The sequence below is a fragment of the Kogia breviceps genome, chromosome 11 (assembly GCF_026419965.1).
Source record: "Kogia breviceps isolate mKogBre1 chromosome 11, mKogBre1 haplotype 1, whole genome shotgun sequence".
NCBI lineage: Eukaryota > Metazoa > Chordata > Mammalia > Artiodactyla > Physeteridae > Kogia > Kogia breviceps.
In genome coordinates, this window is record NC_081320.1 from 24679382 (window position 1) to 24701868 (window position 22487).

General features: G+C 40.4%; 1 protein-coding gene across 5 annotated transcripts in view; it reads left to right on the plus strand.

The window, feature by feature from the left end:
- Positions 1-22487, plus strand: part of POLE4 (DNA polymerase epsilon 4, accessory subunit) — a 195256-nt gene that overhangs the window by 41797 nt on the left and 130972 nt on the right. For 4 of the 5 annotated variants that reach the window (XR_010835416.1, XR_010835415.1, XR_010835417.1 and 1 more), the window contains exons 4-5: positions 10673-10835; positions 19773-19841. Coding sequence is in view for 1 of the 5 variants with exons in the window: in XM_067007377.1 (XP_066863478.1) it covers positions 10673-10835; positions 12959-13262 (467 nt within the window). In the remaining 4 variants the exon portion in view is untranslated. Of the gene's footprint in view, positions 1-10672; positions 10836-12958; positions 18446-19772; positions 19842-22487 lie in introns of those variants that run through there. The other variant, XM_067007377.1, reaches the window with a different exon arrangement.

Here is a 22487-nt window from a genome sequence, read left to right on the forward strand (position 1 = left end):
TGCAAAGCTGGTCTGGTAGTGCTAAATTCTTTTAGCTTTTGCTTGTGTGTAAAGCTTTTGATTTCTCTATCAAATCTGAATGAGAGACTTGCTTGGTAGATTATTCTTTGTTGTAGGTTTTTCCCTTTCATCACTTTAAATATATCAGGCCACTCCCTTCAGAGTGCAGAGTTTCTGCTGAGAAATCAGCTTATAACCTTGTGGGAGTTCCCCTGTATGTTATGTTACTTTTCTCTTGTTGCTTTTAATATTTTCTCTTTAATTTTTGTGAGTTTGATTGATATTTGTCTCGATGTGTTCCTCCTTGGGTTTATCCTTCCTGGGACTCTCTTTGCTTCCTGGACTTGGGTGATTGTTACTTTCCCATGTTACGGAATTTTTCAGCTATTATCTTGTCAAAATTTTCTCATGTCTTTTCTCTCTCTCTTCTCCTTCTGGGACCTCTATAATGTGAATGTTGGTGCATTTAATGTTGTTCCAGAAGTCTCTTAGGCTGTCTTCATTTCTTTTCATTCTTTTTTCTTTATTCTGTTCCACAACAGTGATTTTCACCATTCTGTCTTCCAGCTCACATATCCGTTCTTCTGCCTCACTTATTCTGCTGATTCCTTCTAGTGTAGTTTTCATTTCAGTTATTGTGTTGTTCATCTCTGTTCTTATTTCTTCTATGTCTTTGTTAAACATTTCTTCCATCTTCTTCATCCTTGCCTCCATACTTTTTCTGAGATCTTGGATCATCTTCGCTATCATTATTCTGAATTCTTTTCCTGGTAGGTTGCCTATCTTCACGTCACTTAGTTGTTCTTCTGGGGTTTTATCTGTTCCTTCATCTGGTACATGTTCCTCTGCCCTCATTTTGTCTAACTTTCTGTGATTGTGGTTTCCATTCCACATGCTGCAGGATTGTAGTTCTTCTTGCTTTTGCTGTCTTCCCTCTGGTGGATGAGGCTGTCTAAGAGGCTTGTGCAGGCTTCCTGATGGGACAGGCTGGTTCCTGCCTACTGGTGGGTGGAGCTAGGTCTTGTCCCTCTGGTGGTCAGGGCTGTGCTCAAGAAGACTTTCAGCAGCTTGTCTGCTGATGGGTGGGTCTGTGTTCTTGCCATGTTTGTTGCTTGGCCTGAGGCATCCCAACACTGGAGTCTACAAGCTGTAGGGTGGTGCTAATGGTGGCCTCTGGGATGGTTCACACCAATGAGTACTCCCCAGATCTGCCACTGTCCATGTCTTTGTCCCTGCCATGAGCCACAGCTGCCCCCTGCCTCTACAGCAGACTCTCCCATACTAGCAGGTAGGCCTGGCCCAGTCTCTGATGAGGTCACTGCTTTTTTCCCTGGGTACATGTACTCATGCAAGCTTGTGTTTGCCCTCCAAGAGTGGAGGATCTGCTTCCTTCAGCCCTGTGGAATTCCTGCAGTCAAATCCCACTGGCCTTCAAAGCCAGATTCTTAGGGTGCTTCTCCTCCCTTTGCTAGACCCCCAGGCTGGGAAGCCTGATGTGGGGCTCAGGACTTTCACTACTTTGGGAGAACTTCTGTGGTATAATTGTTTTCCAGTTTGTGGGTTGCCCACCCAGTGGGTATGGGATTTTATTTTATCACAGTTGGACCCCTCCTACCATCTCACTGTGGCTTCTTTGCCTTTGGATGTAGGATCCAGCTTTTTTTGCCAATGGTTGTTTAGAAGTTGGTTGTGATTTTGGTGTTTGTGTAAGTAAGGGTAAGTTCACATTCTTCTACTCCCCCATCTTGAGCTAATCCTCTCCATATTTCTAAACAATAGACTAATACTACCATTTTAAAATTTATCAGTTGACTTCCTTAACCACCCCCATCTTTCACTCCCAACATAGTTATATATTTTTCTTATTGTTAAATCAACAGTTAGTGTTTTCTTAACCACCTCTTCCCCTTCTTTCACTCTCATAATAGTTATAAATTTTTCTTGTTGTTAAATCAGTGTTTACATTATTAGGATTATGCAAAGATTGTTCCACTGGCAAGCCAAGAGGTTCATGATGATTGGACCTCCTTTCTTTTTAAATTCCTTATTTTGTCCTGTAATGAGAAGCACATTGATTTTTCATTTGCCTAGCTTCCTACAAGCTTCTTTCTAAGTTTATCTAAACACTCTAACATTTCTGTACTATGCCTTTCAATAAAATTTTTCATATCCTCTAACATATCTGTTTCTTTTCTTTTATTTTACATTCCTCTGTCTGCCTATACCAATCTGGAGTTGTTGGGGCCTAGACCACTACCTGCTGTCATCTGGAAATTTCCCTTTGCTGTTGTGATAGGCAGCATTCTAAAGACATTTCCCAAGACTTCAATCCACTGTTTATTCGAGAAAACACCAGTCAGGGTACTATTATGGGGGGAACTTTGCAGACATTATTAAGGTCAATAATCAGCTGACCTTAAAATAGGGAGACCAGCCTTGTGGGCCTAGTGTAGTCACATGAGCCCTTAAAGTAGAAGAGGGAGACAGAAAGTTGGTCAGAGATATGTGGCAGGAAAGATGAGACAGAAGGGGAGGTCAAAGAGTGAAGTGTGAACTTGACCTGCTAAGGGTGGTCTAGAAGCCCTGGAATTCTGCAGAAACTGTGAGGTAATAAACTTGTGTTGTTTTAAGCCACTAAGTTTATGATAATTTATTATAGCACAAGAGAAAATTAGTATAGCTGTCACCATGGACTTCACACTCATCTTTCTTGTATTGGAGTCCACATTTTCTAGATCCTTTTTCTTCCTCCTGAAGCATATTCTCTAGTATAGCTGTCCTCAAACATTTTAGTCTTAGGAGAATTTCACACTCTTAAAAGTTATCAAGGACCCCAATGAATGTTATACTTGTTAATATTTACCATGTTAGAAATTAAAGCTGAGAGATCTTTAAAATATTTGTTAATTCATTTCAAAACAACAATAATAAAACACATTATATATTAATATAAATAAAATGCTTTACAAAAAACATAGGTTTTTTTTGGTTGCATTGGGTCTTTTTTTTGCATTGGGTCTTTGTTACCATCTAGGTGGTAACAAACCACCTAGATGATCTCCCTGTGCCATGCCACTGCTTCCAACTGGCTATCCACCCTACATTTGTTAGTGTATATATGTCCATGCCACTCTCTCACTTTGTCACAGCTTACCATTTCCCTTCCCCATATCCTCAAGTCCATGCTCTAGTAGGTCTGTGTTTTATTCCCATCCTACCCCTAGGCTCTTCATGACATTTTTTTTCTTAGATTCCATATATATGTGTTAGCATACGGTATTTGTTTTTCTCCTTCTGACTTACTTCACTCTGTATGACAGACTCCAGGTCCATCCACCTCACTACAAATAACTCAGTTTCATTTCTTTTTATGGCTGAGTAATATTACATTGTATATATGGGCCACATCTCCTTTATCCATTCATCTGTTGATGGACACTTAGGTTGCTTCCATGTCCTGGCTATTGTAAATAGAGCTGCAATAAACATTGTGGTACATGACTCTTTTTGAATTATGGTTTTCTCAGGGTATATGCCCAGTAGTGGGATTGTTGGGTCATATCGTAGTTCTATTTGTAGTTTTTTAACGAACTTTCATACTGTTATCCATAGTGGCTATATCAACTTACATTCCCACCAACAGTGCAAGAGTGTTCCCTTTTCTCCACACCCTCTCCAGCATTTATTGTTTCTAGATTTTTTGATGATAGCCATTCTGACTGGTGTGAGATGATATCTCATTGTAGTTTTTTTTTTTTTTTTTGCGGTATGCGGGCCTCTCACTGTTGTGGCCTCTCCCATTGCGGAGCACAGGCTCCGGACGCGCAGGCCTAGCGGCCATGGCTCACGGGCTTAGTTGCTCCGCGGCATGTGGGATCTTCCCGGACCAGGGCACGAACCCGTGTCTCCTGCATCGGCAGGCGGATTCTCAACCACTGCGCCACCAGGGAAGCCCATCTCATTGTAGTTTTGATTTGCATTTCTCTAATGATTAATGATGTTGAGCAGTCTTTCATGTGTTTGTTGGCAATCTGTATATCTTCTTTGTAGAAATGTCTATTTAGGTCTTCTGCCCACTTTTGGATTGGGTTGTTTGTTTTTTTGTTATTGAGCTGCATGAGTTGCTTGTAAATTTTGGAGATTAATCCTTTGTCAGTTGCTTCATTTGCAACTATATTCTCCCATTCTGAGGGTTGTCTTTTGGTCTTGTTTATGGTATCTTTTGCTGTGCAAAAGCTTTTAAGTTTCATTAGGTCCCATTGGTTTATTTTTGTTTTTATTTCCATTTCTCCAGGAGGTGGGTCAAATAGGATCTGGCTGTGATTTATGTCATATAGTGCTCTGCTTATGTTTTCCTCTAAGAGTTTTATAGTGTCCAGTCTTATATTTAGGTCTTTAATCCATTTTGAGTTTATTTTTGTGTATGGTGTTAGGGAGTGTTCTAATTTCTTTCCTTTACATGTAGCTGTCCAGTTTTCTCAGCACCACTTATTGAAGAGGCTGTCTTTTCTCCATTGTATATCCTTGCCTCCTTTGTTAAAGATTAGTTAACCATAGGTGCATGTGTTTATCTCTGGGCTTTCTATCTTGTTCCATTGATCTATGTTTCTGTTTTTATGCCAGTTCCATATTGTCTTGATTACTGTAGCTTTGTAGTATGGTCTGAATTCAGGGAGTCTGATTCCTCCAGCTCCGTTTTTTTCCCCTCAAGACTGCTTTGGCTATTCGGGGTCTTTTATGTCTCCATACAAATTTTAAGATTTTTTGTGCTAGTTCCGTAAAAATGCCATTGGTATTTTGATAGGGATTGCATTGAATCTGTGGATTGCTTTGGGTAGTATAATCATTTCCACAATACTGATTCTTCCAATCCAAGAACATGGTATATCTCTCCATCTGTTGGTATCATCTTTAATTTGTTTCATAAGTGTGTTATAGTTTTCTGCACACAGGTCTTTTGTCTCCCTAGGTAGGTTTGTTCCTACGTATTTTATTCTTTTTGTTGCAATGGTAAATGGGAGTGTTTCCTTAATTTCTTTCAGATTTTTCATCATTAGTGTATAGGAATGCAAGAGATTTCTGTTCATTAAGTTTATATCCTGCAACTTTACCAAATTCATTGATTAGCTCTAGTAGTTTTCTGGTAGCATCTTTAGGATTCTCTATGAATAGTATCATGTCATCTGCAAACAGTGACAATTTTACTTTTTCTTTTCCAATTTGTATTCCTTTTATTCCTTTTTCTTCTGTGATTTCCGTGGCTAGGACTTCCAAAACTATGTTCAATAATAGGGGTGAGAGTGGACATCCTTGTCTTGTTCCTGATCTTACAGGAAATGCTTTAAAATTTTCACCATTGAGAATGATGTTTGCTGTGGGTTAGTCATATATGGCCTTTATTATGTTGAGGTAGCTTCCCTCTATGCCCACTTTCTGGAGAGTTTTGATCATAAATGGGTGTGGAATTTTGTCAAAAGCTTTTTCTGCATCTATTGAGATGAACATGTGGTTTTTATTCTACAGTTTGTTAATATGGTGTATCACATTGATTGATTTGCATATATTGAAGAATCCTTGCATCCGTGGGATAAATCCCACTTGATCGTGGTATGATCCTTTTAATGTGTTGTTGGGTTCTATTTGCCAGTATTTTGTTAAGGATTTTTGCATCTGTATTCATCAGTGATATTGGTCTGTAATTTTCTTTCTTTTTCACATCTTTGTCTGGTTTTGGTATCAGGGTGATGGTAGCCTCATAGAATGAGTTTGGGAGTGTTCCTTCCTCTGCAATTTTTTGGAAGAGTTTGAGTATGGGTGTTAGCTTTTCTCTAAATGTTTGATAGAATTCACCTGTGAAGCCATCTGATCCTGGACTTTTGTTTGTTGGAAGATTTTAAATCACAGTTTCAATTTCATTACTTGTGAGTGGTCTGTTCATATATTCTGTTTCTTCCTGGTTCAGTCTTGGAAGGTAGTACCTTTCTAAGAATTTGTCCATTTCTTCCAGGTGGTCCATTTTATTGGCATAGTGTTGCTTGTAGTAGTCTCTTAGGAGCTTTGTATTTCTGCAGTGCCTGTTGTAACTTCTTTTTTTCATTTCTAATTTTATTGATTTGAGTCCTTTTCCTCTTTTTTTTGATGAGTCTGACTAATGGTTTATCAATTTTGTTTATCTTCTCAAAGAACCAGTTTTGGGCTTCCCTGGTGGCGCAGTGGTTGAGAATCCGCCTGCTGATGCAGGAGACACGGGTTCATGCCCTGGTCCGGGAAGATCCCACATGCCGCGGAGCAACTAAGCCCGTGAGCCATGGCCGCTGGGCCTGCGCATCCGGAGCCTGCGCTCCGCAGCGGGAGAGGCCACAACAGTGAGAGGCCCGCATACCGCAAAAAAAAACAAAAAACAAAACAAAACAAAAAAGAACCAGTTTTTAGTTTTATTAATCTTTGCTATTGTTTTCTTTGTTTCTATTTCATTTATTTCTGCTCTGATGTTTATGATTTCTTTCCTTCTGCTAACTTTGGCTTTTGTTTGTTCTTCTTTCTCTAGTTCCTGTAGGTGTAAGTTAGATTGTTTACATGAGATGTTTCTTGTTTCTTTTCTTTTTTCTTTTTTTTTTTTGTGGTACATGGGCCTCTCACTGTTGTGGCTTCTCCCATTGTGGAGACAGGCTATGGACAGGCAGGCTCAGTGGCCATGGCTCACCAGCCTAGCTGCTCCACAGCATGTGGGATCTTCCTGGACTGGGGCACGAACCCATGTCCCCTGCATCATCAGGCAGACTCTCAACCACTGTGCCACCAGGGAAGCCCTGTTCCTTGTTTCTTGAGGTAGGGTTGTATACCTATAAAGTTCCCTCTTGGAACTGCTTTTGCTGCATCCCACAGGTTTTGGATCATTGTGTTTTCATTGTCATTTGTCTCTAGGTGTTTTTTGATTTCCTCTTTGATTTCTTCAGTGATTTCTTGCTTATTTATTAACGTATTGTTTAGCCTCCATGTGTTTCTGTTCTTTACGGTTTTTTTCCCTGTAATTGATTTTTAATCTCATAGAATTGTGGTCAGAAAAGATGCTGGATTTGATTTCAATTTTGTTAAATTTACTGAGTCTTGATTTGTGACCCAAGATGTGATCTGTCCTGGAGAATGTTCTGTGCGCACTTGAGAAGATAGTGTAATCTGCTGTTTTTGGATGGAATGTCCTATAAATATCAATTAAATCTATCTGGTCTATTGTGTCATTTAAAGCTTCTGTTTCCTTATTTATTTTCATTTTGGATGATCTGTCCATTGGTGTAAGTGAGGTGTTAAAGTCCCCCACTATTATTCTGTTACTGTTGATTTCCTCTTTTATACCTGTTAGCAGTTGCCTTATGTATTGATGTCCTCCTATGTTGGGTGCATATATATTTATAATTGTTATATCTTCTTCTTGAATTGATCCCTTGGTCATTATGTAGTGTCCTTCCTTTCCTCTTGTAACATTCTTTATTTTAAAGTTAATTTTATCTGATTTTAGTATTGATACTCCAGCTTTGTTTTGATTTCCATTTGCATGGAATATCTTTTTCCATCCCCTCACTTTCAGTCTGTATGTGTCCCTAGGTCTGAAGTGGGTCTCTTGTAGACAGCATATATATGGGTCTTGTTTTTGTATCCAATCAGGAAGCCTGTGTTTTGGCTGGAGCATTTAATCCATTCATGGTTAAGGTAATTATTGATATGTATGTTCCTATTACCATTTACTTAATTGTTTTGGGTTTGTTTTTGTAGGTCCTTTTCTTCTTTTGTGTTTCCCACTTAGAGAAGTTCCTTTAGAATTTGTTGTAGAGCTGGTTTGGTGGTGTTGAATTCTCTTAGCCTTTTCTTGTCTGTAAGGCTTTTGATTTCTCCATCGAATCTAAATGAGATCCTTCCCAGGTAGAGTAATCTTGGTTGTACGTTCTTCCCTTTTATCAGTTTAACTATATCATGCCACGACCTTCTGGCTTGTAGAGTTTCCGCTGAGAAATCAGCTGTTAACCCTATGGGAGTTCCTTATATGTTGTCATTTTTCTGTTGCCGCTTTCAATAATTTTTCTTTGTCTTTAATTTTTGCCAGTTTGATTACTATGTGTTTCAGCATGTTTCTCCTTGAGTTTATCCTATGGGACTTGCTGCGCTTCCTAGACTTGGGTGGCTATTTCCTTTCCCTTGTTAGGGAAGTTTCTGACTATAATCTCTTCAAATATTTTCTCTGGTCTTTTTTCTCTCTCTTCTGCTTCTTGGACTCCTATAATGTGAATGTTGTTGCATTTAATGTTGTCTCAGAGGTCTCTTAGGCTGCCTTCATTTCTTTTCATTCTTTTTTCTTTATTCTGTTTCACAGCAGTGAATTCCACCATTCTGTCTTCCAGGTCACTTATCCATTCTTCTGCCTCAGTTGTTCTGCTATTGATTCCTTCTAGTGTAGTTTTCATTTCAGTTATTGGATTGTTCATCTCTGTTTGTTTGTTCTTTCATTCTTCTAGGTCTTTTGTTAAACATTTCTTGCATCTTCTCGAGCTTTGCCTCCATTCTTTCCCCAAGGTCCTGGATGATCTTCACTATCATTATTCTGAATTCTTTTTCTGAAGGTTGCCTATCTCCACTTCATTTAGTTGTTTTTCTGGGGTTTTATCTTGTTCCCTCTTCTGTTTCATAGCCCTCTGCCTTTTCATCTTGTCTGTCTTTCTGTGAATGTGGTTTTTGTTCCACAGGCTGCAGGATTGTAGTTCTTCTTTCTTCTGCTGTCTGCCCTCTGGTGGATGCGGTTATGTAAGAGGCTTGTGCATGTTTCCTGATGGGTGGGACTGGTGGTGGGTAGAGCTGACTGTTGCTCTGGTGGACAGAGCTCAGTTAAACTTTAATCTGCTTGACTGCTATGGGTGGGGCTGGGTTCCCTCCCTGTTGCTTGTTTGGCCAGAGGCAACCCAACACTAGAGCCTACCTGGGCTCTTTGGTTGGGCTAATGGCAGACTCTGGGAGGGCTCACGCCAAGGAGTACTTCCCAGAACTTCTGCTGCCAGTGTCCTTGTCCCCATGGTGAGCCATAGCCACCCCCCTCCTCTGCAGGAGACCCTCCAACACTAGCAGGTAGGCCTGGTTCAGTCTTCCCTGGGTCACTGCTCCTTCCCCTTGGTCCCAATGCACACAATACTTTGTGTGTGCCGCCCAAGAGTCGAGCCTCTGTTTCCCCCAGTCCTGTCAAAGTTCTGCAATCAAATCCCACTAGCCCTCAAAGTCTGATTCTCAAGGAATTCCTCCTCCCTTTGCCCGACCCCCAGGTTTGGAAGCCTGACACATGGGGCTCAGAACCTTCACTGCAGTGGGTGGACTTCTGTGGTTTACGTGTTCTCCAGTCTGTGAGCCACCCACCCAACAGTGATGGGATTTGCTTTTACTGTGACTGCACCCCTCCTACCATCCCATTTTGGCTTCTCCTTTGTCTTTGGATGTGGGGTATCTTTTTTGGTGAGTTCCAGTATCTTCCTGTCGATGATTGTACAGCAGCTAGTTGTGATTCTGGTGTTCTCACAAGAGGGAGTGAGAGCACGTCCTTTTACTCCACCATCTTGTTTCATGCTCTGATCCTAGTGCTCTTAACACTTAGGAAATTCTAAGGGTTTTAGGATCTCTGTGCCAGGAATGGAGACAAAGACCAAATATACAAATTATTATAAATTACAGTATCACATGCACTTACTTCTTCAGAACAGTATTTTCTCTGAGTCATTACATGTCTGAAAATGTCTATTCCAGCCACAAGTTGACTTGATAGTTTGGCTCAATACAGGCTAGATGCTAGATTGAAAGTCATTTTACTTTTTAATTTCTGTTTTCCCAGAAAAGAAATCAATGGTATCTGGTGGGATAGTGGGGGATATTATTTTCCTTGGCAGGCTTGGGGAAGGGATGTAGGGGATTTGGATCTCCCTGTAAATAGAATTTCAACTAATGTCTATGTTTTTAGCCCCTTGCCTCATCTTTACCTTCCTTAGAACTTTGTTCCTCTGTGTCCTGAGGTTTTCCAGGGTCTATAGGGGAAAACCCCTCCTCATTCTTATCCCCCTCTACTCCATAAAGCACCCAGTTTATAGCTTCCTCTGTTTCTCCCATTCTCTTTGGATTTTTGGTCTACAATTTTATTACTTCACTGTTCTTTTGGTGGTGTTTCAATGGTGGTGTTTGCTCAGATGTTTGTCAAATGGTTTTAATTACCAGAACAGTACAAAATGTTCTGCTCTCTGGTTGGCCTAAAAGAGTTTTCCTAGTCCATCTTTAATTTTTATTTTTTATATGAATTTTATAATCAACTTGCCTAGTCCCCCCCCTTACATCCCTACAAAACCCATTGGGATTTTATTGAGATTGTATACTTTTATTGTTTAATTTAGGGAGAATTGACATCGTTAAACTATTAAGTCTTTCAAGAACAGAATATGTTTTTCCACTTATTCAATTATTCTATTATGTTCTTCAGTAGAATTTTAAAGTTTACTTTTGACAGATTTTGCCCTTGTCTTGTATTTTATCTCTTTGGTTGCTATTATAAATGAAATCATATTTTCTAATATATTTTGTAATTATTTGGTGTTTTACTTACCATTGTATCAATGAAGTCTTCTTTGATCTTGAGGTATAAAAATCTCTCTAGGGATCGGGAGAAGTTGGCGGAAGAGTAAGACACAGAGATCACCTTGCTCCCCACAGATACATCAGAAATACATCTACACATGGAACTGCTCCTATAGAACACCCACTGAACGCTGGCAGGAGACCTCAGACCTTCCAAGACAAGAAACTCCCCACGTACCTGGGTAGGTCAAAAGAAAAAAGAACAAACAGAGACAAAAGAATAGGGACGGGACCTGCACCAGTGGGAGGGAGCTGTGAAGGAGGAAAGGTTTCCACACACTAGAAGCCCCTTCACAGGCGGAGACGGCGGGTGGCAGAGGGGGGAAGCTTCGGAGCCCCGGAGAAGAGCTCAGCCACAGGGGTGCAGAGGGCAAAGTGGAGAGATTCCCACAGAGGATCGGTGCCGAGCAGCACTCACCAGCCCGAGAGGCTTGTCTGCTCACCCACCGGGATGGGCTGGGGCTGGGAGTTGAGGCTCAGGCTTCAGTCAGAAGCTGGGAGAGGACTGGGGTTGGCTTCATGAACGCAGCCTGAAGGGGTTAGTGCACCACGGCTAGCTGGCAGGGAGTACGGGAGAAGTCTGGAGCTGCCGTAGAGGCAAGAGACCTTCCCTCTTTGCTTCTTGGGGCACGCAGAGAGGGGATTAAGCACGCCACTTAAAAGAGCTCCAGAGACAGGCACGTAGCTGCCAAAGAGGCAAGAGACTCTTTCTTGCCTCTTTGTTTCCTGGTGCAAGAAGAGAGGGGATTAAGCGTGCCATGTAAAGGAGCACCAGAAACGGGTATGAGCCACGGCTATCAGCGTGGACAACAGAGCCGGGCATGAGATGCTAAGGCTGCTTCTGCCACCACCAAGAAGCCTGTGTGAGAGCACAGGTCACTCTCCACACCTCCCCTCCCAGGAGCCTGTGCAGCCCACCACTGCCAGGGTCCCGTGATCCAGGGACAACTTCCCTGGGATAACGTATGGTGCACCTCAGGCTGGTGCAACATCACACCGGCCTCTACCACCAAAACGTTGGCCTCTGCCACCGCAGGCTCGCACCTCATCCATACCCCTCCCACTCCCCTGGCCTGAGTGAGCCAGAGTCCCCGAATCAGCTGCTCCTTTAACCCCATCCTGTCTGAGCGAAGAGCAGATGCCCTTGGGTGACCTACATGCAGAGGAGGGGCCAATTCCAAAACTGAACCCCAGGAGCTGTGTGAACAAAAGGAGAGGGGGAGATCTCTCCCAGCAGCCTCAGAAGCAGTGGATTAAAGCTCCACAATCAACTTGAAGTGCCCTGCATCTATGGAATACCTGAATAGACAGCAAATCATCCCAAGTTGAGGAGGTGGACTTTGGGAGCAAGATGTATTATTTTTTTCCCCTTTTTCACTTTTTGTGAGTGTGTATGTGTGTGCTTCTGTGTGAGATTTTGTCTGTATAGCTTTGCTTTCACCATTTGTACTAGGGTTCTGACTGTCCCAAGTTTTGGTTTATTTTTATTTTATTCTTAATAATTATTTTTTATTTTAATAACTTTATTTTATCCTACTTTATTTTATCTTCTATTTTTCTGCCTCTTTTCTTCCTTCCTTCCTTTCTTTCTTCCTTTCTTCCTTTCATCCCTCCTTCCTTCCTTCCTTCCTTCCTTCCTTCCTTCCTTCCTTCCTTCCTTCCTTCCCTTTCTATTTTTTCTCCCTTTATTTCTGAGCCATGTGGATTGAAGGCTCTTGGTGCTCCAGCCAGGCGTCAGGGCGGTGCCACTGAGGTGGGAGGACCAACTTCAGGGCACTGGTCCACAACACAGCTCCAGCTCCACGTAATATCAAATGGCGATAATCTATTTCTTCCTGGTTCAGTCTTGGCAGGTTGTGCATTTCTAAGAATTTGTCCATTTCTTCCACGTTGTCCATTTTATTGGCATAGAGTTGCTTGTAGTAATCTCTAATAATCTTTTGTATTTCTGCAGAGTCAGTTGTTACATCTCCTTTTTCATTTCTAATTCTATTAATTTGAATCTTCTCCCTTTTTTTCTTGATGAGTCTGGCTAATGGTTTATCAATTTTATTTATCTTCTCAAAGAACCAGCTTTTACTTTTATTGACCTTTGCTATTGTTTCCTTCATTTCTTTTTCATTTATTTCTGATTTGATCTTTATGATTTCTTTCCTTCTGCTAAATTTGGGGTTTTTTGTTCTTCCTTCTCTAATTGCTTTAGGTGCAAAGTTAAGTTGTTTATTCAAGATGCTTCCTGTTTCTTAAGGTATGATTGTATTGCTATAAACTTCCCTCTTAGAACTGATTTTGCTGTATCCCATAGGTTTTGGGTCATCGTGTCTCCATTGTCATTTGTTTCTAAGAGATCTCCATCTCAACACCAAGACCCAGCTTCACTCAACGACCAGCAAGCTACAGTGCTGGACACCCTATGCCAAACAACTAGCAAGACAGGAACACAGCCCCATCCATTAGCAGAGAGGCTGCCTAAAATAAAAATAAGGCTACAGACGCCCCAAAATACACCACCAGACGTGGACCTGCCCAACAGAAAGACAAGATCCAGCCTCATCCACCAGAACACAGGCACTAGTCCCCTCAACCAGGAAACCAACTCAACCCACTGAACCAACTTTAGCCACTGGGGACAGACACCAAAAACAACGGGAACTATGAACCTGCAGCCTGCAAAAAGGAGACCCCAAACACAATAAGATAAGCAAAATTAAAAGACATAAAAACACACAGCAGATGAAGGAGCAAGGTAAAAACGCACCAGACCTAAGAAATAAATAGGAAATAGGCAGTCTACCAGAAAAAGAGTTCAAAATAATGATAGTAAAGATGATCCAAAATCTTGGAAATAGAATAGACAAAATGCAAGAAACATTTAACAAGGACCTAGAAGAACTAAAGAGGAAGCAAGCAACTATAAACAATGCAATAAATGAAATTAAAAATACTCTAGATGGGATCAATAACAGAATAACTGAGGCAGAAGAATGGATAAGTGACCTGGAAGATAAAATAGTGGGAATAACTAATGCAGAGCAGAATAACAAAAAAAGAATGAAAAGAACTGAGGACAGTCTCAGAGACCTCTAGGACAACATTAAATGCACCAACATTTGAATTACAGGGGTCCCAGAAGAAGAAGAGAAAAAGAAAGGGACTGAGAAAATATTTGAAGAGATTATAGTTGAAAAATTCCCTAATATGGGAAAGGAATTAGTTAATCAAGTCCAGGAAGCACAGAGAGTCCCATACAGGATAAATCCAAGGAGAAACACAAGAAGACACATATTAGTCAAACTATCAAAAATTAAATACAAAGAAAACTTATTAAAAGCAGCAAGAGAAAAACAACAAATAACACACAAGGGAATCCCCACAAGGTTAACAGCTGATCTTTCAGCAGAAACTCTGCAAGCCAGAAGGGAGTGGCAGGACATATTTAAAATGATGAAGGAGAAAAACCTACAAACAAGATTACTCTACCCAGAAAGGATCTCATTCAGATTTGATGGAGAAGTTAAAACATTTACAGACAAGCAAAAGCTGAGAGAGTTCAGCACCACCAAACCAACTTTACAACTAATGCTAAAGGAACTTCTCTAGGCAAGAAACACAAGAGAAGGAAAAGACCTACAAGAAGAAACTTGAAACAATTAAGTAAATGGTAATAGGAACAAACATATCAATAATTACCTTAAATGTAAATGGATTAAATGCTCCCACCAAAAGACACAGACTGGCTGAATGGATACAAAAACAAGACCCTTATATATGCTGTCTACAAGTACCCACTTCAGACCTAGGGACACATACATTCTGCAAGTGAGGGGATGGAAAAAGATATTCCATGCAAATGGAAATCAGAAGAAAGCTGGAGTAGCAATTCTCATTTCAGACAAAATAGACTTTAAAAGAAAAACTATTACAAGAGACAAAGAAGGACACTACATAATGATCAAGGGATCGATCCATGAAGAAGATATAACAATTGTAAATATTTATGCACCCAACATAGGAGCACCTCAATACATAAGGCAAATACTAACAGCCATAAAAGGGGAAATCAACAGTAACACAATCATAGTAGGGGATTTTAACACCCCACTTTCATCAATGCACAGATCATCCAAAATGAAAATAAATAAGGAAACACAAGTTTTAAATGATACATTAAACAAGATGGACTTAATTGATATTTATAGGACATTCCATCCAAAAACAACAGAATACACATTTTTCTCAAGTGCTCATGGAACATTCTCCAGGATAGATCACATCTTGGGTCACAAATCTAGCCGTGGTAAATTTAAGAAAATTGAAATCATATTAAATCTTTTCCGACAACAACGCTATGAGACTAGATATCAATTACAGGATAATATCTGTAAAAAATACAAACACAGGGAAGCTAAACAATACACTACTTAATAACGAAGTGATCACTGAAGTAATCAGAGGAAATCAAAAAAATACTTAGAAACAAATGACAATGGAGACATGGCAACCCAAAACCTATGGGATGCAGCAAAAGCAGTTCTAAGAGGGAGTTTATAGCAATACAATCCTACCTTAAGAAACAAGAATCATCTCGAATAAACAACCTAACGTCGCACCTAAAGCAATTAGAGAAAGAAGAACCAAAAACACCAAAATTTAGCAGAAGGAAAGAAATCATAAAGGTTAGATCAGAAATAAATTAAAAAGAAATGAAGGAAACAATAGCAAAGATCAATAAAACTAAAAGCTGGTTCTTGGAGAAGATAAAGAAAATTGATAAACCATTAGCCAGACTCATCAAGAAAAAAAGGGAGAAGACTCAAATCAATAGAATTAGAAATGAAAAAGGAGAAGTAACAGCGGACACTGCAGAAATACAAAAGATTTTTAGAGATTACTAAAAGCAACTGTGTGCCAATAAAATGGACAACCTGGAAGAAATGGACAAATTCTAGGAAATGCACAACATGCCGAGACTGAACCACGAAGAAATAGAAAATATGAACAGACCAATCACAAGCACTGAAATTGAAACTGTGATTTAAAATCTTCCAACAAACAAAAGCCCAGGACCAGATGGCTTCACAGAAGAATTCTATCAAACATTTAGAGAAGAGCTAACACCTATCCTTCTCAAACTCTTCCAAAAGATAGCAGATGGAGGAACACTCCCAAACTCATTCTATGAGGCCACCATCACCCTGATACCAAAACTAGACTATGACATCACAAAGAAAGATAACTACAGGGCAATATCACTGAAGAATATAGATGAAAAAATCCTCAACAAAATATTAGCAAACAGAATCCAATAGCACATTAAAAGGATCATGCACCATGATCAAGTGGGGTTATTCCAGGAATGCAAGGATTCTTCAATATATGCAAATCAATCAACGTGATACACCATATCAACAAACTGAAGGAGAAAAACCATATGATCATCTGAATAGATGCAGAGAAAGCTTTTTACAACTTTTCAACACCCTTTTATGATAAAAACCCTCCCGAAAGTAGGCATAGAGGGAACTTTCCTCAACATAATAAAGGGCATATATAATAAACCCACAGCCAACATCATTCTCAATGGTGAAAAACTGAAACCATTTCCACTAAGATCAGGAACAAGACAAGGTTTCCCACTCTCACCACTCTTATTCAACATAGTTTTGGAAGTTCTAGCCACAGCAATCAGAGAAGAAAAAGAAATAAAAGGAAGCCAAATTGGAAAAGAAGAAGGAAAGCTGTCACTGTTTGCAGATGACATGATACTCTACATATAGAATCCTAAAGATGGTACCAGAAAACTACTAGAGCTAATCAATGAATTTGGTAAAGTAGCAGGATACAAAATTAATATACAGAAATCTCTGGCATTCTTATACACTAATGATGAAAAATCTGAGAGTGAAATTAAGAAAACACTCCCCTTTACCATTGCAACAAAACGAATAAAATATCTAGGAATAAACCTACCTAAGGAGACAAAACACCTGTATGCAGAAAATTATAAGACATTGATGAAAGAAATTAAAGATGATACAAATAGATGGAGAGATATACCATGTTCTTGGATTGGAAGAAACAACATTGTGAAAATGACTACACTCGCCAAAGCAATCTACAGATTCAATGCAATCCCTATCAAAATACCAATGGCATCTTTTACAGAACTGGAACAAAAAATTTCACAATTTCTATGGAAACACAAAAGACCCCGAATAGCCAAAGCAATCTTGAGAATGAAAAACGGAGCTCGAGGAATCACCTTCCCTGACTTCAGACTATACTACAAAGCTACAGTAATCAAGACAGTATGGTACTGGCACAAAATCAGAAATATAGATCACTGGAACAGGATAGAAAGCCCAGAGATAAACCGACACACATACGGTCACCTTATGTTTGTAAAGGAGGCAAGAATATACAGTGGAGAAGAGACAGGCTCTTCAATAAGTGGTGCTGGGAATACTGGACATGTACATGCAAAAGTATGAAATTAGAACACTCTCTAACACCGTACATGAACATAAACTCAAAATGGGTTAAAGACCTAAATGTACGGCCAGACACTATCAAACTCTTAGAGGAAAACATCGGTAGAAAACTCTGTGACATAAATCACAGCAACATCCTTTTTGACCCACCTCCTAGAGAAATGGAAATAAAAACAAAAATAAACAAATGGTACCTAATGAAACTTGAAAGCTTTTGCACAGCAAAGGATACCATAAGCAAGACCAAAAGACAACCCTCAGAATGGCAGAAAATACTTGCAAATGAAGTAACTGACAAAAGGTTAGTCTCCAAAATTTATAAGCAACTCATGCAGCTCAATAAGTAAAAATCAAAGAACCCAATCCCCAAATGGGCAGAACACCTAAGTAGACATTTCTCCAAAGAAGATATACAGATTGCCAAAAAACATGAAAGAATGCTCAACAACATCATTAATCATTAAAGAAATGCAAATCAAAACTACAATGAGATATCATCTCACACCCGTCAGAATGGCCATCCTGAAAAAATCTAGAAACAATAAATGCTGGAGAGGGTGTGTAAAAAAGGGGCTACTCTTGCACTGTTAGTGGGAATGTAAATTGATACAGCCACTATGGAGAACAGTATGGAGGTTCGTTAAAAAACTACAAATAGAACTACCATATGACCCAGCAATCCCACTACTGGGCATATACCCTGAGGAAACCATAATTCAAAGAGTCATGTACCACAATGTTCATTGCAGCTCTATTTACAATAGCCAGGATATGGAATCAACCTTAGTGTCCATCAACAGATGAATGGATAAAGAAGATGTGGCACATATATACAATGGACTATTACTCAGCCATATAAAGAAATGAAACTGAGTTATTTGTAGTGAGGTGGATAGACTTGGAGTCTGTCATACAGAATGAAGTAAGTCAGAAGGAGAAAAACAAATACCGTATGCTAACACATATATATGGAATCTAAGAAAAAAAATGTCATGAAGAGCCTAGGGGTAGGACAGGAGTAAAACACAGACCTACTAGAACATGGACTTGAGGATATGGGGAGCAGGAAGGGTACGCTGTGACAAAGTGAGAGTGTAGCATGGACATATATACACTACCAAACGTAAAATAGATAGCTAGTGGGAAGTAGCCACATGGCATAGCGAGATCAGCTTGGTGGTTTGTGACCACCTAGAGGGGTGGGATAGGGAGGGTGGGAGGGAGAGAGATGCAAGAGTGAAGAGATATGGGAACATATGTATAAGTATAACTGATTCCCTTTGTTATAAAGCAGAAATTAACACACCATTGTAAAGCAATTATACTCCAATAAAGATGTTAAAAAAATCTCTAGTATTTTACAATGTATTAACTAGATTTTTTATTTTTAAAAGTAATACATGATATTATGAAAATGATTAAAAATATAGAAGGGTGTAAAATGAGAAGTAAATTTCCCTCTCATCCTGGTCCCCCAATTAACCCTTAGAGTTTATTACTGTGGATGATTTTTTGTATAATCCTTATAATCCTTCCAGAACTTTTTTTTTTTTTTTTGCTTATACATGGATATATGTATATTCAATAAGATGTTGAAGTAGTACTCTTTCTTCCTTTTGATTGAGGCCTAAAGGCCTGCAAAAGTACTGTAGATGTTTTATACTTACACTGGTGCAACTGCCTTCGTAGGTTGTGCTGAGAGATGGTGAGAGAGGATTGGCTGTATTAGCAACCCTCTCCTGGCCAATAAGGGTAGTGGGCATAGAGGCTGAGAGGTTTCTTCAGCGAGTGTTGTCAGTGTGCTTGGCCAAGTGAGAGGGCTTTAAGTCCATCTCCCAGAGTGCTAGACCTTGTTATCTGGTATCTGTTAGAAATAAAGATGCATCTGCTTCTGTCTCCAGAAGGTGAAATGGCTGTTTTGAACTGTCTACCTGGGGATTGAATGAAGAGAGGTGGCTACCTTAGAACTGGGCTGCATTTTCAGTAGCTGTGTAGCAAAAATGCATGTTTTGAGGAGGCCAGATGTGGATTCTCTTGGGTTTGGGGAGTAACTTAGGGTTGCTTTGGGGTCCACCAAGGAAGATTTCCTGGTGGGACCATGAGATCCCGACAGAGTGAATGTGTGGGCCTGAGGAAGAGGTTGTCTACAGCCAGACAAGAGACAGCTCCTGGAGCAAGGGAGCCATAACTATCAGTCCTCAGTGTGAGGAGCTTCAAAAAGCGAGGGAAAAAAAGAAAAATAAAATCTTATAATAGCTCTCTGTAAAACATCTGGAAACTCTGCATCCATCACACTCAGAGAACCAGGCTCCATTACCTCTGCATCAGCCACAGAAGACTACCCTCTCCCTATAGGCCCTCTTCCCCTGCACCCTAACGTGGGGTGGGTGGGCCAGAAACTGCAGCCAGCAAGCGACTGGGCAAGGTGAGTGGGGAAGAGAGAGCAGCCAAATTCTCCCCACCCCCAACAGCACCAACCGGCAGACAGCAGGCTTAGACTGACAGAGAAGGGAAGTTTGACATTGGATGAGACTGGAGTTTTAGCTACTATACTCGATGGATTGTTAAATTTGTAAAATGAGGTTTTTCTTATAACTGAATGTGACTGGTGGCTTTTAAATTATCTAGGAGTGGCTGGAAACTATAGGACCTGCCAGCAATTTCATCTGGAGTGCAGAAAAAGAACAAGTACACAAGGTGAGTTTAAGCAGAAGTGGTGGGAAAAAAATGAACTTACTTTTTTCATGGCCCATATTCTACTTGATTATGGCTCCATCCAAAAAAAAAAAAACCAATCTCCACCCCCTCACCCCAAAACCAAAAACCTCCACAAATAGGGCCATACTATACCTATTGTTCTGTACCTTGATTTTTATTTAATAATATATCTTAGAGATGTTTCCTTACCAGCACAATATGTGTCTATTTTTAAAGTCTGTTATGTAGTATTACATTGTATGTACAAACCATATTTATTTAAACATTCCTCTATTTTTAAACAATTAGGATTTTTCCAATCCTAATCCCAAATCCTTGCTTTTACATACAATGTGGAAACGAATATCCTTGTTGAGTTTTTTGCTTGCATGTGGGAGAGTATTTATAGAAAACCTTTCTGGAAGTAAGATTTCTAAATTAATGAATATGCAAATCTTAAATTTATGATCCTCCAAAGAAATTTCATCAATTTATATTGCTACCAATAATTTCTTCATAACCATGCAGGTATTGTGTATCATTGAATATTTTAATCTTTTCCAGTATGAGAGGTTTAAAAAAATAGTACCTTAGCAATTCATAAATTATGAGATTGAGCATGTTTTCATATGTTGCTAAGTCATTTGCATTTCTTTGTCTATAAATTGCCTATCTATGTCTTTATGGGTTGATTTTAAATATTGTGTTATTAGCACTATTTTTGAGTGGGAAATCAGCCAGTGAGTGAGAGGGTAGGAAAGGAGAGAGGGAGCTATACCCAGTGCTGGGAGCACTAAATGTGGCCAGGAAGATCTGTCTTGCTCAGATCTTTAATCTGCCTTCTTTGGATGTGTGTCTCAATGTCTGGGTTTGAAACTCTGTAGGGCATAGGTTACCTTAGTCTTCTCTCCCCCTCCTACCCTGTCACCAGCACTGTGGGCACATATTAGTCAGCATTATGCAGGTGATTGATGTTCAGTTACCTAGGGCAGGGGCGCCATGCTGGTTATCACCCCCCTGCACCCTTCTCCATGCTGCCCTGTGCCCTGGGAAGCTGACCTGCATGCCCTTACATCAGTGGGCTTCCTTCAATATCCACAGGAGATGGGAGGGAGAGAGGAAGAGTCAAGCCAATGTACATTTCCTTTCTCCTTGTGGGCTCACCACAAGTAGCTCTGGCCCTTGACCAAAGGCCTCAGCTTTTGGCAGACCTCCTCTCAACTTAGCCTCCTCATCTTCGAGTTCCCTTAATCACACCTCCTTCACCCCTTCAGTCCTAGGGGTGAGATGATGGCTGTTTCTGACTTTGGGCTACCACACTACTCCTTGTGAAGTCCCTACTCCTTGCCTACACTTTTGTAAATAGTCCCTTAGTAAACTGCTCTCAAATTATCCAAAGTTGCATGTGACATCTCAGTTCAGGATGCTGGGGCCTTGACTGATACAGACATATCATGCTTAGCTGTATCCAGGGAGTCCTAGATATGAAGAAAATTAAGCAGTACCCAAGGCTGGTTTTAGATCCTTCAGCTACTCTCAAGAGGGGTCACACGGAATGGTAGCAGGGACCAATCAACCCCACACTACACCATATTAGAGGGACCCTAAGAGCTGTATTTTGATAATGATGGCACCTAGGACCAGGTAGAGGAAGGTTATAGTACCTGAGCAGTGAGATGCTCCTGGATTTACTTCAGCCCCTGGTGACCAACAGAATTGAAAAAAATTGTATTGGATGGAGCTCTGGGCCAACAGAGGTGGCTCTGTGCTTGAGGAAGAAGTGTCAGCTACAGTAGAACTCTGTGATCCTTCCTGGGGCTTGGGTGAAGCTGGCTTCAGTGGGCATCCGAGGAGTGAGGGTGGCAATAACTCTAGGAGGGGCAGGGCATGAGGAGGATGGGATGGATTGGGGGATGGAAGGTGACCAGAATGTCTCAGCTGCAGGAGGACTCTGGGTAATGTTAGATTCAAGTCCAAAGCGTCCCCAAGACGCTGCCAGTGCCACAGTGCAGGTAGTGGAGCCAGGCTGGGTAGAAATCTGAGAAGATGTTGGGGTCAGGGAAGAAGTTAGGGTTGTAGCCAGTGGTCCAGCCTTTAGTACGTGTCTCACAGCCTTTGGGAGTCCAGCCTGTGAAAGAAAGAATTCCTTCCATTGCTGTTCCTGAGAGGCTCCAGGGAATGCTCACATGTCCTCCATATCCTTTCATTCCCACATGCAGCCGTAGCCAATAGCTGCTCTGCTGGTCAATACTTCTTCTCACTACTCTTTCTCCAGGAGACTGTGCTTTCATCATAGTCCAGAAGTGACCTACTTTTTCTCTCCAAAGAACAGCCTAGAGCAGGCTTTACCTGAAGACTTTGTGAGAACAGGTGGTAATTACCATGCAGAAAAGGAAAATTCCAACTGCATGGTAGAGATCATGCCTCCTAGAGTTCCTTCCCGGAGGTTTTTTCCTTCCCCCACTCTGTCTTTAGCTCCTTAGCTGGGCTGCCTTTTAATCTTTAATTAATTAATTAGTTTATTTTTATTGTGGTAAAATGTACATAACATCAAATTTACCATTTTGAGCATTTTAAGTGTACAGGTACAATTTCGGTGGCATTAGTTATATTTACTGTGCTGTACAAACCATCACAACTATCCAT